Source organism: Podarcis pityusensis (genome assembly GCF_964106645.2).
Source record: "Podarcis pityusensis genome assembly, chromosome: 4".
Lineage (NCBI taxonomy): Eukaryota > Metazoa > Chordata > Lepidosauria > Squamata > Lacertidae > Podarcis > Podarcis pityusensis.
Window position 1 is genome coordinate 57,953,626 of NC_138027.1, and position 18,133 is coordinate 57,971,758.

At 38.4% G+C, this 18,133-nt stretch overlaps 1 protein-coding gene across 3 annotated transcripts in view; it reads right to left on the minus strand.

Moving 5' to 3' along the window:
• The window catches only part of KDM6A (lysine demethylase 6A), a 106,700-nt gene that overhangs the window by 35,481 nt on the left and 53,086 nt on the right, over positions 1-18,133 (minus strand). For 2 of the 3 annotated variants that reach the window (XM_081003722.1, XM_081003720.1), the window contains exons 8-17: positions 15,195-15,229; positions 14,155-14,248; positions 12,006-12,132; positions 10,037-10,135; positions 9,249-9,468; positions 8,579-8,713; positions 7,988-8,137; positions 7,409-7,504; positions 5,702-5,806; positions 3,396-3,791 (exon numbers count right to left, since the gene is read on the minus strand). In XM_081003722.1, coding sequence (XP_080859848.1) covers positions 3,396-3,791; positions 5,702-5,806; positions 7,409-7,504; positions 7,988-8,137; positions 8,579-8,713; positions 9,249-9,468; positions 10,037-10,135; positions 12,006-12,132; positions 14,155-14,248; positions 15,195-15,229 — 1,457 coding nt within the window. The remainder of the gene's footprint in view (positions 1-3,395; positions 3,792-5,701; positions 5,807-7,408; positions 7,505-7,987; positions 8,138-8,578; positions 8,714-9,248; positions 9,469-10,036; positions 10,136-12,005; positions 12,133-14,154; positions 14,249-15,194; positions 15,230-18,133) is intronic. The other variant, XM_081003721.1, reaches the window with a different exon arrangement.

Genomic DNA, 18,133 nt, shown 5'->3' on the forward strand with positions numbered 1-18,133 from the left:
TTAGTTTCCCAATATTTCCCCAATAATAGCCCAATTATAACAGTATCAATTAATTCCCAATTAATACAATTATTCAAAACCAATTAATTCACTTTACTTAGTGGCTCCCCGCATAGTTAAGGTTTAGCCCTTCCATTTCCTACTGCTTTCTGGAAATGAGTCACTACCCCCCACCCTCACTGCTCTGTATTTGAGAGCCACTGAAGCAGGGACGGCAAAGCCTTTTGGCTTCAAGAGCTGCATGCACAGTAGGCAGTGGGTTGTTCTTTAAGAGTTCTAAATTAAAAGAGTTTGTCTGCTTCTACTGTCATTCAGATGCAAGAGTTTGAACTGTTAAACTGCTGCAGGTAATATTCTTCCATATCATCTTAGCAAGGACTGCCTGGCATTGCCCAGGAATTCAAAGAAACTCCAACCCCACCCCACAAAAAAAATGTGATTTTTAAATGGATAATGTAATTTGCAGTTTGGGGCTATGCCACAGTCACTGACACATAGCTCACTGCATCGAACAGCATACAAACACAGGCAAAAGCGCCACCTTGGGAAACTTTGGAACCAACATGCAAAACTGGGTGGTCACATTTCAGTCTGCCATCTTGTTTCAAAATGGCATCAGACGTCCAAATATAAACAAGGACCACTGCCTCCACCTCAGGAACCATCATGCCGAGTTGAGCGACAATATCCCAGGATGCATCAAATTTTGCACACTTGCAACCTTTCACACCAAATACCTCAACAGCCCTTAAAATATTTGGAGGCATCCACGTCAGCATACTTTGGACCCATTACACCCCAAACTGGCTGAAGTGACAGCCAACTCACATTTCAAAACCGATCTTGTTTCAAAATGGTTCTAAGCATCAAAACATAGACAAAGTCCACCACCTCAGGAACTCTCATGCCAAGCTGGGGGACAGTATCTTCAGAGGTATCCAAATTGGTGCAGGCTGGAACTGTCATTCCAAATTGGGTTACAATATCTTCAAAGATGTCTACGTGAGTGCAACCTGGGTCCATCATGTGATGGTATCGTTGGAGGCATTCAAATTGGTGCAGTTTGGACCTGTCACACCAAATATTGGGTGAAGTCATACTTCAGGCCACCAGCTTGATTCAAAATGGTGCCCAGCATCCCAATGTCAACAAAAACTGCTGCCCCCAGCTCAGGAACCCTTGTGCAGAGTTTGGCGATGATATCTTCAAAGACGTCCAAATGTATAAAGAACAAATGGATAAACCACTTTACAAAATATATAATCGATTGTATGTATGATATTTTGCGGTGGGTTTTTAAAGCCTAATTGCTGAGGGTGTAGGTGTTGATCTTCTTGATCTTCATTTAGCAGCTCTTCAGAGTTTATGCCAAACAGCCTCAAACTGAGTCCATCGTAAGAAACACTAAATTTGGCAGAAACTATTTGACCTTGACATAAAATCACATAAAAATCAGAAACAAAAGGACTTTGAGAGACGGAGACTAAACACCACCTTTAGTTCAATTCAAAGCTCTACTGCCTTTGTTACATTATTCTATGACTTCTGGTGTTGACTTCTTTGCTATTCCACAGTGTCTAGCCTCTTGGAGAACTGTCAAATTTAAGAGGCTAACACTCCATGTAATGTAATAGAAAGGCAACTAAGGTGGCTTAAAAATCAAACTTAAAATCAAAAATGCTGGATTTTGTAACGCACCCAGTAAAAGCAGTTAATCACATTCATGTAAGGAATAATGGTAATCAGGCAAAAGCAGGGCGGGAACAGTGCTACACAAGAAAGCTGCCTTCCGCCATGTTGAAGTCTAGCCTGCAAAACCACAGCATGAAGTGATCTCCATTTTCAGTGGGGTTTGTCTTAATTGCCTTTAAACATTCCACACACACACACACACACACACACACACACACCAATTGCATCCATTTCTACTCCAGGTGAGAAGAAACAGCGAAAATGAAAAATTCCACTCTTGAGGGTATTGCTGCTGTGCTTCTTGCTTCCAGAGAACAAGTAGAATGGACCATGAAAGCTGGACTGGGATCTGTGCTGTACTCTGGGAGAAGGGCTAGTTAAAGGATGAATGTTCCATATCTTCCATGGGTCACGTCTGGCTGAGAGATTTCAAAAGAGTACCAACTCTTTATTTCAGCTGTGTTGTTTCATGTGCCTGCTTCCACCCGTGTCTCACATGACTGTCACAGATAAGTCTTTTGGTGAGCTTTCTTTCCTGGGGGGGGGGGGGGCTGCTTCTGTGTAATTCTTTCTCCACAGCTTCTGGTCCTTCCTTTTTCTACTCTGTCCTCAAGAGGAAATTCAAAACCTCAGGGACAGTTGGATCCTTCCAGAGTCACTAGTAGTCTGTGGGAGGCTCTCATTGAAGAGGGGTGAAAGCTATTATGGTATGGTTTATTCTGAATGTGTGATATGAACCCAGTACTGAACGTGGGTGCCAATTAAATATGAAGATCATCCTTGAGATTAATTTGTTTAATGAGAACACCTAAGAGATAGGCAATGTTAATTTCAGAGGAAACTCTCAAGGTGTTCCAAAGTATTTCTAGATTTTTGTCCTGGTCACTTAAAAAAAACCATGGCTCCAAACTACAAATATATCAACAATAGTATCCCTATATGTTATGTAGCTGAACAGTGTTGAATACTGAAACAATTTTTCAACCATTTACTCTTTGCACAACTTTTTATAGCGCTTAGAAATTAATTGTTGTGCTAGTACCAGAAAAGCAGACATGCATGGCCAGTAAGTAACCTCTGTGATTAACTGCTACTCTAGTGATGAATTCAACACTACATTAAAGCCAAACATTTTAAAAAGCAAGAAACAAAGACAGCTGATAAAGATTAATTGTGAAACTAAAAACATATGACTATCCAGTACAAGTTATTACATGGCTAGGAAATACTGAAGCCTGCCTTTCCGATTTCAGAAAAACAACAGTGATAGTGCCAAGTATTTAACTAAGTATTTATGCTTTGTATTAATTGCTGCTTTTGTTTTTTTTAGAATTAGCCTGCAATATTATTTCATTATTTTCCTGACAAAAATATTTATTACCAGTTCCTTATTGCCTTGGAAAACAAATCAGGATTAAAACAGATGCTATTTTACCAAAGCAATTAGTAGACCATATTATTTTTAAAACTTGCGATTTTATACATCAAGCATCTGTACAAAAATGAAATGACAATGAAACTTTTATAAAATAATTACACTCTATTCCATTCCCTTAATATATATAAAGAAATAGCTTCCCATTATAATGTGCAGGTTCAAATGTTTTCTGATCTTTCTGACCACAGAATGTGATAAAAACCCTGCAAAAAATATATTCCTGTACTAACATTCTGCTATACAACATAAAAAATATAGTGCGTACCTGAGTGGAGTTAGATAGTTGTTTTTTCCACGGCTCCTCTGCGCTGCTGGTCAGGTTTGTGCGGTTATGAGGTAGAGAGAGTGCGTTTCGCTGCAGGTAAGGCACGTTTCCATTACTTCCACTTCCTGTTATGTGATTATTGCCTATCAAAATAGTGTCTGTACTACCCAGCGTTCTTGCTGTGCTGCAGGGAACTGAGCCTGCTGGAAAGGGTCCATTTGCCATAGGCTGCCCAGGGCAGGTTGGACGGATTCCATGCTGCGTGATGTTAGGCACTCTGGTTAGAGCAACCTGAGGCTGCTGACCAGAGACAGAGTTTGTAGGCAAAGACGAGTCAGCTGTTGGCCCATTAGCAATTCCAGTAGATCGTACCTGTGCAACTCCCGTCTGCCTCATCTAATAAAAAGCAAGTAAAATATAAAGAATGTTAGCAGAATAACTCACAGAATCATGTATTTCATGAGGGTTTTTTTTTTGTTAAATAGATATGACACACTGAAACTATGATACTCAAGTAAATGCTCTTAGCGGATGTAAGATTTTCTTCTGATTCCTGTGAATCTGTCACAAATGGCGCGTCATACAATACAAGCAGATAGAGTGACTTATTAATAATGCCATGTTTCTGTTTTTTCCCCTCTGAAATAGCACATACATTAAGGGTTAAAAGGTCAGAAGATCATTTGTGAGTCTTTTGTAAACAAAAGCTGCAATTTGCTAATATGTGTGCTGTTCATAAGTCATCTATGCACTTGTAACACAAGAAACATGGAAACCTTGCTTAAGCTACATCACACACACACACATGTACTCAGATGCAAAACAATCTTATATTCATAAGTATTTGTGAACATTTGATGCTTCTTTTTCCAAGGCACGGGGGGTGGGGGGGGTGGGCATCACTCCTGTCAAGTAGTATAGAAAAGTAGTCAACATGCAGAGTTGGCATTAAAACTAGAAACAAAAAATACATAATAAAAACCAATTCACATGTCTAAAACAATTAAAAACATGATCAATAATTATTGCTTATTTTTGCTAGATTTTTATTAACAGTGCCATCAGTCAGGACAAATAACTAAAATCAGTTTTGCCCAAAAGCTTTCTGAAAAAGCACAGCATCAGAACCTGGCAGACCTCTCAGAAGAGGGCATTCCACAAAACTGGAAGCCTCGCCAAGAAAGATCTGCTCCTAGTAGACATCAATGAAACTTCGTTCAGCACTGGCAGCTGGAACAATGTCCCCAATGCCACAGTATATGATGGGGCACATATGAAATAAGATGGCCCTTAAAGATACCAGGTGACAATAATTTAGGGCTTTAAATGTCAAAACCATCTCTTAATATTGAGCCCAGAAACATATGGTTCTCACCCATACTTTATAAGTGGAGAAAAGGGGGAGAGAAGTGATAGCATGTAATAAAGGGGCATAATAATGTATGCTGCCTTACTGGTCCTTTCCCTTCCAACAGAAGGAGTCCGGAGAAGTCTGAGGCAGTACATACATCATCATGTAATAAATATGATTTCAGAGGACAACAGTTCCTCAAAATGATTGTTCCAGTCTGCTGGTAGGAGCTGCAAATGAAACAGTTCTTCTCTCTCAGCATTTCCACTTAGACACCATGTTGTATCATATGGTGAAGGAAGTCCTTGACCTCCAATCCAAGAAAAATTGAAGATTTCTTTGTTTTTATAAAATTCTCAATCAGGTCTAAGGACTGAGTTCACACATTACGCTAGTCATATGGGTTAAATTTCACTGTCTGAATGCATGCTACTATAGCAATCATTGTGTGATGAGTTATTGCAGGACACTAACTAATTGCCATATTCATCTTAGCTGGGAAGCAAGATGTTTAACACTAGTCAGAAACCTTCTAACTATCACTTAGTGGCTAGCATGTCTTCAACATACACATTTTAGTAAAAAGAATGTCAAAAGGTCCCATTGAATTCACAGAGTTCTTGAGGCATGACTATGGGTTGCATCCAACACTTGCCTATGCGAATGTCAACATACAGACTTCCACTAGTGCAAGGGACCACCTTTTCCTCTCCCCTGCAGCCTCCAACACACACTCCAGTGTTGGAGAAATCCCCTGAAACAGATTTGGGGGGTGCAGAGGGCTGCAGGGGAAAATAAAGGAAGGGAAAATTCTTGTTGTGCAAGGAGAAGTCGGCTCCTTCAAGACTGGATTCCACCCTATGACTTCTTCAGTTGTTGGCAATTGTTTGGAAAAGAAAAAAGATAATTAAGACAGGATATGTACAAAACAGAAACAAATGTTTTTTGTTGGCACCTGCTGGTGTTGCTGCATCATGACACACTGACTCTCCAGCTGTTCCAGCAGAAGTTTCTGTGCTGGATTTAAATTATTTCTATTTGCACGCAGCTGGTCCAAGTGCTAGAAAATAAATTTTAAAAAATTACTTAGGCCCCCTACATAAGTTTAGATTTGTTTATAACAATTCACGTGACAAAAATATTCTGACACTATCTGTTTATCATTATATGCACCCCATTCAGTCCATCAATTCCTTTCCTTGAAACAAGTTGTACTAAAAATAAACAGATACACAACCTACTCAAATTAAGTAAACCATAGATAAGAAATCAATGACTACAATTCCCATCATCTCTGACCAATAAATTCTTATCATACAAGCAGATAGTGAAGCCTGGGAAAATTCATGCTATTTTGTAGGCAACAGCACATCAGTTGTGTAAGCACAGTGACAACTGTTGAGGGCACTTATTTATTTCCTAAATTTATTCAGCAATTCTCTCTAAAATTTCCCTTCCTTTGGGAGAGAAACAATTTTGTTGTTGGGGAAGGGAAGCAATAGCTACAATCCAGCCCTCAATGAGACAAAGGCTGCCCTAGGCTCTGACTCAGAATAAGGAAGAGAAATGCATGAAGTTGTGGATATTTATTATACAAAGCAAGTGCATTTTGTTTTTCAAGCCTAAACACAGTATATAACTATTATTGTCCTGCTACACATTCAACTATATTTTACCATAATAAAACTGTAAAATAAAGCAATTTTTAACAAAAAGTTCTACAAAGTGTTTAATAGTTATACCAGGGATAGGTAACACAGTGAATTCCATATGTTGTTGGACTTCATCCCCCATCAACCCTGACCATTGCCCATGATGCCTGGGTCGGATGGGAATTGTCCAACAACATCCAGAGTAGGGATTGCCAACTTGACACCCCTGAAGGCTTCCTTGGGGCCCCTGGGCATGTGACCCTCATGTATTGTTATAGATTTGGGAGGGGGGTGAATAAGCAGGCATTTTCTTTTCCCATTATAGGGCTTTTCTGAATGGAGTGGTGATGGTTGCTCAGGTATACACTGTGTGTGTGATTGAGAGAGATGCACTGCAGCAGAGACAGAGAGCGGGAGATGTATTTGTGGTTATGTATAAGTGAAGTGCATGTTTATGAATGAGAAAGATGCTGGTTTCATCTATCATCTGTAGGTGTGAGTGTATGCAAGAAAGAATGAGTGTGGTGTGGCTACCTTGTATATTCTTCTTTATACTGGGGGGCGTTCCTTATTATAAGACAGCAACAGCATCATTTTGTATGCGCGTACATCATTATTGTGCGTTTGCCACAATCAAGACATAGCTTTCCACAGGAAGATAGTGGGGATTGGGAAGCAGTAATAACTGCACTCTCTAAAATTTTGTAACTGGTGCTTTTTCAAAATTCAAAATGTGCCTTCTGGTCCAAAAAGGCTGCCAACCTCTGATCTAGAGGGCACCATGTGCTGCTCATGATTTATACAGTGCTTTAGGGTGCTCAGTGAAAGATAAAAATAGGAAAAGTCATTTATATAAAACTGCAAATATTTTAGATAAAAATTATGAATTAAAAGGAAATAATTAATGAAAGCTTGGAGGTATGTCAGATGATGAGAAAAATATGATCAACTTGTGCTGCATGAACATATGTACTTTATAAAAAATTTCAAAAGGCTTTCTGTAGATTTACCTGTAATTTCTGTGGTGTCAAGCACCAAGAATGTACTTGTTGTTGTACTGGAGGATGTGACATTGTATGGCCACTGCTCCAAGCTTCTAAAGTGTTCTAAGGAAAACATTAACATTAAAAATGTGAACATAATGGTGAAAGAATTTATTAAAACTGTCCACTACAAGTTAAGAATATTTCCTTCAAAAATATTGCTATATATAATTCAGTATTGGTTAATATAATCATCATGGAATAAAAAGTAAAAGATAATCAACTGTGATGAAGAATTAAATAAAACCAAATGGTGGACTTAGAAGTTTATCAAAATTCATCTTAGTTCTTACAATATTATTAATGTGATGATTAAGCATTCTAAATATAAGCAAAGGTGGTAGACAAAATGGCATGATTCTCCCCCCTAACTTTTAGTATGCTATTGTTATAGCTACTGCAATGTTCAACTACTCCTAGTGCAATGTCATCATTGTGAACATTGCTATTCTGATTTTCATTTAAAAGAGTTATCTGAACAACAGACTCATACTCCTGGATGCCAGATTCTTGTAACTGAGTGGGGCTTTTTATGAGAATATATACCTTTGTTGGACTAGATGTTCTTTTCCTCTTGGCTGGACTGGACAGGTCATCTACATGGCTAGAAGGAATCATGTGTAGTGGCAATTGCTGTGAAATAGGTGTTTGACTGAGGCCTAGTACAGGTTCAGTATTTTGATGAGGTTTACAAGCCTAGGAATCAAAGGAGGAAGAAAAAAATATGGTTCTATACATTTTTAAATGTTCCTTAAGCTACATATCTTTTACCAGCTGCACATTTTAATAAGGGCTGTGTGACTATGCTGATCTCATTTATTGAAAACCAATTTCCATAGCATCAAAGGAGCAATGTGTACCTTTCATGGGGGTGTTTTTAAAACAAAAGTCTGCCGCAATTTCTATGTGGGATGAAATCTTTCTGATAATCATGAAAATCCACAAAGGTTCTAAATTGGTTCCCCCATATTTCCTCCAAATCACAGGGAGTCTATTCTTAATCTCCCTCTGCTAATTAGTCTTGTTACCACTGAAAACTAGCCCTGTGCTACAGCAAAATACGCTTGACTACTACAGATTGATTGAAAAGAACCCTTAAAAAGCTGGGCACCTGCAGAACATAACCCAACTTCTCACCTGCTGTGCTGTGTTCATGGCACCCTGCCTGGAGGTAAGCTCTGCGGGGATTGGTAGGCTCCATGCCTCCTCAATACTAGGAAGTAATTTAGTTTTATTCTGTAGACTACCTTGTGGTAGGTTACACAACTGAGCCTAGGAAAAATTATGTAAAAAGTAAATTTAACACACGCCTAATTTAGTAAGATCAAGTCCATGAAATCTTCCTAAATTCCGTATTCTACTGTGTCTTAGAAAGAATACATTTTAGTTCTGGGGTTTCAGAGAAGTGCTAAGGATAAAGAGGGTAACCAGAATATAAACCTTTGTGAGAATCAGAACAAAGTTGAGCTCTGATTTCAGAGGTCTCATTAGCGCGTTGGTTCTGAAACTGCAAACAAGAGCAAAGGATAGTGTGTGTATTCTCACTAAATGCTATGATAACTTAAAATGTAGACAACACAAAATATGCATAAATTATATCAAGGTAGAAAAAAATACTTAAGAGAGACCCACTTAAAATGAGAAATTAAATGAAACTGCAAGCTATGATATGTTTAGAATGTATATGGAAACAGATCACACAATTCACAAAACAATCACATATTATCTTGTGTCCTTAGTTTTTTTCATTCCTTCTCCCTACCCAGGTCAGTTAAATGTGTCCCTCTTCTTAGACCCAAATTTTTACCTGTAAATACTTTATCCGTGCTGCAAGTGCAGAGGTATTACTACAATTTTTGCTTCTGGTTGCATTTAAGTAGCATTTAATGGCATCCTGAGACTGGTTGCAGGACTCATAGAGGGTGCCAAGGTCCATCCAGGCTGCAGCATGGCCGTGGTCCAGCTGTACAGCACAGATATAGGCCTGTAATGCATCCATAGGCTGATTCTGCTGTTGGTACAGCACACTGAAGAGAAAGATGAATACAATTATCAATTTTAGAATACAACTATCAATTTTAGAATACAACTATCAATTTTAGAATACAACTATCAATTTTAGAATACAATTATCAATTTTAGATGACAAATATCACACCCAGCCCTTCGGTGTGTCTCAGTATACTAACCAAGCTCTTCTAGATAATAATAAATAAAAGACAAGTGCATGTTTCACATTTGGAAAATCCAGTAATACAGCTTTATAAATTGTATGCTTTTTGGAAAATCCAGAAATTGTTCTGGAACCATCTTCCTGAACACAATAGCTGCAAAACCTTAATTTGCTACAATGGAATGGGTGGAAGCCACTCCAAAAAACTTATTTTAAACTGTGAATTATACAACTGTAATCCTTAGTCAATTACATCTAAAAATAAGTTTTAGTGCTAGCTTTTAAGAGTACATATTACACATTATATCTAGCAATAAGGAAAAATTAATAACTTTGTATTACAATTATAGTATCACTGGGGGCTTAAAGTTGTACTGCTCAAACACATGACTTTATTATGAGAGGGGAATGTAGTTACTTACCCTATAGAACACCATGTGTCTGCACTTGCTTCTGATTTATCAATAGACTGCCTATAAGATATAAAGGCATCCTGAACTTTCCCAATACTTGAATAGCACCTGCGGGGAAAGAAAATGTGTATTTATCAATCTACATATCTGAGAACAATTTGGCAAAAGTTTGCCTTTAATATCAGTGGTTAACCTACATATTGCAAAAGCCTGCTGTCTCAATACGTATACATTATACTTAATATATTTAAACGAACTCCATTGGAATGTTCCATCTACTAAAGAACATTGTGAAAATGAAAGTAGCAAACTATCAATTTCAGGACAACCGAAACTGGGTCACTTCATGAAATACAAAAAGATTGTCTTATTTATTTGTTCTCTAAATAGAAATTTAGTAAGTAAGCAAGTAGATAAATAAATAAATAAAGTGGGGTATTTTTTTTTTTTACTATGTTATATGCTGTGTTTATGTATTTTTCATATTGTAAACCATCCTGTGATCCTTGGATAAATAATAAAATAAAATAATAAATAAACTACGTTTACAGTTTCATCTGTGATATGCTATAGTCTGAAAACATACATGGATTTTGATATATGGGTCCCTGCCTTCATATAAACAGCCTATTAGAACAGAGTAATTTTTAATATTAAATAAAAGGAAGTGACATGAAAATGCCAGGGATTGATAAATTCTAGAATAATATTTACTAAAGTAGAATAGACTTTGCCACAATAGTTTATTTTTATCTAACAGTGTTCTTTCCAATGTAAGCACCCATGTTTTTTCAACAATAGTGCCTATACAAAATTAGCCATTCTGATTTATTTTTCAGTTGCTGAGATAGTGTAAAAATACCATCTTCAAATATCAGGCAAGGTAAAGGACCCCTGGATGGTTAAGCATGTATGCTGGTATGCTTTCGAACTGCTAGATTGGCAGGAGCTGGAACAGAGCAATGGGAGCTCACCCTGTTGCGCAGACTCAAACTGCCAACCTTCTGATCAGCAAGCCAAAGAGGCTCAGTGGTTTAGACCACAGCACCACCCGCTCCCTTCTTCAAGTATTAACAGCATACAACACAGGAAGAAGCAGGCATTATACAACACAGGAAGATGTGGTAAGGCTAGAACAGGTCTGTCAAACCAACACAGCTCACTAACTACACACTGTGGCCTCAGCCCAGTATACCTGAAGGAGCATCTCCACCCCCATCATTCAACCTGGACACTGAGGTCCAGCTCTAAGGGCCTTCTGGCGGTTCCCTCACTGCAAGAAGCGAAGTTACAGGAAACCAGGCAGAGGGCCTTCTTGGTAGTGGCACCCGCCCTGTGGAACGCCCTCCCATCAGATGTAAAGGAAATAAACAACAGTCTGAGTTTTAGAAGACATCTGAAGTTTAGGAAAGTTTTTAATGTTTGATGTTTTATTGTATTTTTAATATTTTGTTGGAAGCCGCTCAGTGGCTGGGGAAACCACCATAAGTGATGATGATAATGCTGATGGTGATGCAAGGTGCTTTGACATCCCCTTTGTTTTCTGCATTCTCAAGCAGGGAGCAAAAACAGTCTTATCAAGTTGGGAATTGTGTTACCTAGCGTTAATGTTGAGCTATGTATGGCTTGGTATCTTCACAGTTGTAAAGGACTGGGTTAGAACATAAAGAGGATACTAACAACATCACTTTGGGTAGATTACAAAGAACACAAACGTCTTATCTCCAAATAATGATCTAAATAATGGTTTTGCTGAAGTTATTTTGCTATACTTATAATGAACAATGTCATACATGCTACAAAGGCTAAATTATCCTAGCAATGACACATTTCCCCCCAAAATAATTAACCTCAGATAAAGTACTAGCTCTGTGGTTTTCATCTAAGATTAAATCAGACATTTGTTCTTTCAGGGTATGCATGTGTTAATATCGCAGACTTTCAAAATGCATTTAAATGGTATACCACCCATTTTTACCTTCCAAGGAAATACCAGGACTGCCCAGAATTGGGATCTGCCTCTAGAGACTTCTGGAGACACTGAATAGCATAGTTTTCCTTGGTGGCTTTATCTCCTAACTGATCCACTGTGTGATGCATCCACCCTAAAAAAAGAATATATACATATACATGGCTATTTGTATTTCAGTAGGGATGTTATTGCTACTCACTGGCCTGAATCAACTCATGTTGTCCAAACAAGAAGTTGTGGTTAATTTTTTAATTAATTTTAAACAATTCATACTACTTAATTACAATCATCTCCAAGAGGAGACTCAATACAATGAAATTAAAAATTATTTATGGCTATAAAATCAGAATTCAATTAAAAGCCGGCAGGAAGAAAGCAAAGTATTCAGTAGGCACCAGATATTCATTCAGCAGGAAGGGAGCCTCTCTAACCTTAACTGTTAACTATAGTTTGAAACAAGCCACTGTTTTGAACAAATCAGTCACATTAATATTAACCCTAGTTTGTTGGTTCGGATGACACAAGTTGTGGTTCAGCAAAGAAGCAAAATCTTCCAAACTATTCCAAGCAGCTGTACCAGAGAAGAAGGTGAGGGGGAACATCAAAGCTTAAGGCTCAGTGTGGCTCACTTTAGTCGTGCTAAGCTATGGTTTAGCACAAGGATTGGAAACCTGCAACCTTCCAGATGTTGTTGCATTCCAACTCCCACCAGTCCCAGACACAATACCCAGTGGTCAGGGATGATGGGAACTATAGTTCAAAAACATCTGTAAGGCTGCAGGTTCCCCAATTTTGGTTGAACATGACTTGCTAATGCAGTCATTGAGTGTCTACTGCATGGTTTTTAGAATTTATAAATCACATAGAGTAACTTTTGTAAGCAGAGCAAACAAAAAACCCCACAGGTGCACAACCTATTCTTGAAGTTAAGCCGCTATACACATCTAGTCAGGAGAGAAAAAAACATGTACTTGCTCATAGCTGAACACACAATATTGTAACAGAACACTCTTGTAAAGACCTATATTGAATCAACCAAGCCAAAAGTTCAGCCCTATAATCTGCCTCTTAACCATGGTTACGAACTTAAAATTTGAGTATTAGGAACACTAGGAATATTAGGCTTCAATGGCTGGTGGCTCCTCCTCTTGATGCCACTACTTTGACTCTCCTTCCCCTTTGAGGCCAGAGGAGGAGGAGGAGCCAGCCACTGGAACCAGGACACACTTGGCTTCTGTACTTTCTGAATCCCCCATACCAAAAATGTTTGGGGGCCCAAAAGGGCTCAGGCCCCAGGAGTTGGCACCCCTGTGGCTAGCATTGAAAAGCAGTACAGCTAGAATTTTTAAGTAAGCAATTATATATTTCCAAACAGAACTTGCTACTGTCCAGTTCTACCTCCTACTTAGTGAAGTCCTTGAAGTCAAAGTATAACCTCTGCTGAGTGTAGCAGCTTTTCATATAATGGTCAGGTACAATATTCCCATAGAAGAGATAACAAACTGGGCAAACTGAAGCACTTTTGGCCTTTGTTAAGGCTGTCAGGTAAGGAAAGGAATGTTTGTGTACATAATATCTGACAAATGGCTCTGAATTTGACCTCTAGCCCACCAGACATACACAGCAACATTTTATTGCAGGTCCCATTTGTTTTAATCTGTTAGCATCTGAACTAAAAAGGAACTCCTATATTTTATTCTAGACAACTAGCAGCTAGAGGTAAACAGTAGCTAAAGGTAACTAAAGATAATCAATACTTAATGAAGGAAATATGAAGTATTTCAAATATTAACACGCAAACGAACAGCAATTACAGCAGTGTCAAAATACACCCAACCTACTTTAAACGCAGTAAGACCTGGACTCATTAAATCAATCCATTTCAACAGAGAAGTTAATTTTCATTCTTAGTCTCTGTGTAAAAGTATAAACTCTTATAGAAGAAAATCTTTTGAAAATACATGTTAAGGTTACTTTAGGAAACTAAAAGATTCGTCCTGTATCAACTGTTGCAACTGGAGTCATATCTGAACTGCACCTCTGAGCTTAAGGACTCAGCAACAAAGTTCCATGCCACCCTATAGCCAGCAAATAGTTGTAGAGAATCATGTACAATAATTCCTTTTCCCTCACATACCCAACTTCTTTTACATACCTAACTGCTGTAACACAGTTGCTTTCACTTGTGCAGGGAGATTTTCGGTCTGCAAAAGTTGTTCATATTCCTTCTTTGCCAAGTGATATTTTCTCTAAAAAGGAGCAAAGCATATTTATAAATGCTGGGATTTTTTACTGATAATCTGGATTGGTATTATAGTCAAAAACAAGAACATAAGTGAATTTTAATAACAATTAACACCCAGCCATAGAATACTGTTTTCACTGATAAATAAAACATCAACACAAGTATAATGAATATAGCTGCTGGTTCAGTATTTACATAATAAAATATGAACATATTACTCTTGTGAGTGGCTGATCTATTAGCTATGATTTTGATGGTGACCCTTTATTCCTATTTTGCTACATTAAGAAGGTTCTACTGTGTTAGTGTTGGTGGTATCTGATGTTTAAGATGCCCATAAGTGACTCCAAAATGGGGGAAAGCTATTGATCTGGGCTGATAAAGAATCAAAGCAAACTGACAAGAGCAACTAAATGCTGCACATTAAATAGGGTATCATAGCTAATGATATTTGGTTCTACTACTAGCTAATTAAGTAATCTTCAAACCTTGTCTTGTATCTATTAGTGCTGATGGGAAGAGAAGATATATTTCATGACACAAACAAAATCCCTCAACTGAGAAAACGTCCCTTTTTATGTTTTCTGCCATCGTTTCTCCTATCTGCTGCTTCTTTTAGACCATCTCCCCACCTGGTTAGAGTGCCTTTCTCCTTCCCAAATTGAGTCCAGGCAATCAGAAATTACAAAATGATTGTGAAGGTATATAACGAAAAAGATATACTGATGTAGTGATGTTACTAAAGGCAACAAGGTTCACCTAGAGTAAGGGCAATGCTTCCTGAGTAGGTGAACTTTTCTATCTCATTTCAAAAATCACTGATGGGAGTAGCTTCTCAATCCTGACAAATATGTTTGCTAAATCACATTTATTCAAGCTTAAGTCTTCTTGCTATATAGCATAGTTCTACCTTAAGCACATTTAATAACAAAGAAGTATTATACACTTACCTGGGTTTCATATAAATGGGCAACGTGAAACCGAACTGTAAAAGCAAAGGGAAATTCAAGAGAATTAAGTACTGTAGTATATATGTATACACATCTGTTGGAACGTTTATGTGTTTGTGAGTGGATGCTGAACGATAAATCAGGGTAGAAGAGAGTCTACACAGGTGCTAGAGACTCAATTTTTAAAATTTATTTTATTTATTAGATTTGTATACTGCCCTAGACCCGTAGATCTCAGGGCAGTTCACAACATTTTTTTTTAGTTTTGTGAAACTAGACTTGATGCTAAATATATCACTATCAACCACATCATTTGGCAGAAATATGGCAGACATGGGAGGCTGGGTATGGGAAAGTTTAACCCTTTTACTCCTAGGCGTAGTCCCAATAAATATCACACAACCCCCATCTGCTATTAGCCCCAGAAGGAATGTTTCCATTAGCACAGGGACTTCCCTTCCATGAATAATAACAGGTGCCTGAGTACAATTTCCTAGTGGGGAGGAAAAGCCCCTCCTCCCTGTGCACTGTAGTCTTCACAAGGCGCCATCCCCATTTTCTTTTTCAATGTCATTAAGTTTTGAAAAATGAACAACGTTCACAGACTCTTCAGAAACATCTGATGGTCCTACACTAAAATCCTGCCCCGACTCCAAGTTGTTGTCTATGGTACAACACTGGTCATTTCCCAAAACATCAGGATACAGAGTGAAATCAGATAAATTCTTCAAGCTAATAGTAGTAATAGTAGTAGTAATAATAAACCAAGGAGCTACTAATGGAAATATTTGTGCTTGGACTTAATCTCTCAGTCTCACAATATAGCCTGCATAATAAATGCAAATACATACATTCCTGAATGTCAGATATTTGTGAGTATATATAACTATAAATCACAACAGCTTTAAGGTAAATAGGTAACTTTTCCTGGAAAAAACACTACAGATTCTGAATTTAAGCCTAATAAAGAATTCTTTTCCTCCCTGTCATATTTCAGTCATTTTTTTCTCCACTGTTGTTAACACTCTTTTTCATGAACCAAAATGAGTATTGTGGCATCTTGAAGACTAACAAATTAATTATGGCATAAGCTTTTGAAGAGACTGATTTTAGTCTAACAACCTGGAATCTCTATCCACCATTTGAGAGCCAACAATACAGACTTAAAGAGTAACATGAGAATAAAAGACGTGTTCCCTACTCTGGGGAGAATATAATCTAAATCTTGACAGTAAGGGAGACAAAAGGAAAGAGAGCAAAGAACAGAGAGAAGGAAAAACATCTGCCTGAAAAAGCACAATAAACATTTTTTAAAAGAAATTGGAAAGATAATAGTATGAAGAGATTGAGTTGAGAAGATGTGGTCTGTGATAAGAAGGAAGACGAGGAGAAAATGAGCAAAGACAGTAAAAATCTGCAGAGGTGACGAATATCATATATTAAATCTGAAATAACCAGCCAAATCTCTCTACAGAGCTCTAATTACTTTGTCATATGGTATAGGGAATCTAATGTTCAGTAGAAGAAAATAAAAAAGCCTACTGGAAAAGCCTAACATAGCCTTGAACCCAAACAATTGTAAACACAGCACACAATCAAAAACAGCAGTTCTAACTCTGTAAACACCAATTTGGCTTTCCATTGGACAGTTTAGGGCAGAGCTTTCCAAGCTTTTAATGTTGGTGACATACTTTTCAGACATGCATCATTTCACAACATAGTAATTTAGTTTTACTAGCAAACTGGACATTAAACTAACCCCTTTCTGGGCCTGGGAGGAACGTGGTGAGCGTTCGCGTGATACACCAACACACTTATGCAGTGGCTTTCAACCAGTGTGCTGTGGCACTCCGGGGTGCCTTGAATGATGTTCAGGGGTACCGCGGGCAACCCTGGCCTCTGTCCCTATTTCCTTCCCTCCCTCCTCTGATGCCCTCTTGCATCTCAGCTGACCAAAGGATTGCACAGATGTTTGTTGAAGCAGCTCTGGCTACAAGCTACCCAGGCAAATGGTGCCTCTGGGGCTGGCCAAGGGGTGCTTCCCAAGTCCCTGTGGGGCAGTATGAGGAGGAACTTCTCTTTGGGGTGGCAGCTGCAAATGCCTGGAGGACTGCCAAGGAGAGGAGAGAGGAGAGGAGGATGAGGGTACACACCACCAGAGAGGTTTTTCAAAAAAAGGGTGAGAGGCTGCCAGCTCTGCAGACAAGGGATGACATAACTGGGCTCCTGAGACCGACAGGGGTGCCACAGAAGGAATGTACAGTGGTACCTCGGGTTACAGACGCATCAGGTTACAGACGCTTCAGGCTACAGACTCCGCTAACCCAGAAATAGTACCTCGGGTTAAGAACTTTGCTTCAGGATGAGAACAGAAATCATGCGGCCGCGGTGCGGCAGTAGCGGGAGGCCCCATTAGCTAAAGTGGTACCTCAGGTTAAGAACAGCTTCAGGTTAAGAATGGACCTCTGGAACGAATTAAGTTCTTAACCCGAGGTACCACTGTAGTTGGGTCAAGGAAGCCATGGACTCAAAAAGGTTGAAAACCTCTGCACTAACATCTCGTGACACAGTTTGGAAAGCTCTGGTCTAAGGAAAATATTATATAGACAAATATGAAACAGTAACTAATTTCAAGCGTAATGGGGAATCTAGTTGTTTTCCATGAGAAGTTTGCCTTCAAAAAAGAAAAGCCTGAAACTCTCCAACATGTTACAAAGAAACAGTTTTGTATTTAAACATACAACTACTTAAACCATTTAATATTTTAAGAATTCATTTTAGTTATTTGCTGATAGTGATGCATTATTATTGTCAAAAGAAAATAATAAGTAGCTCCAGTGCACTAAATGCTACATGCACATACACGCACACACACACACACACAGAGAGAGAGAGAGAGAGAGAGAGAGAGAGAGAGTTCTCCTTAGACTGATAAGACA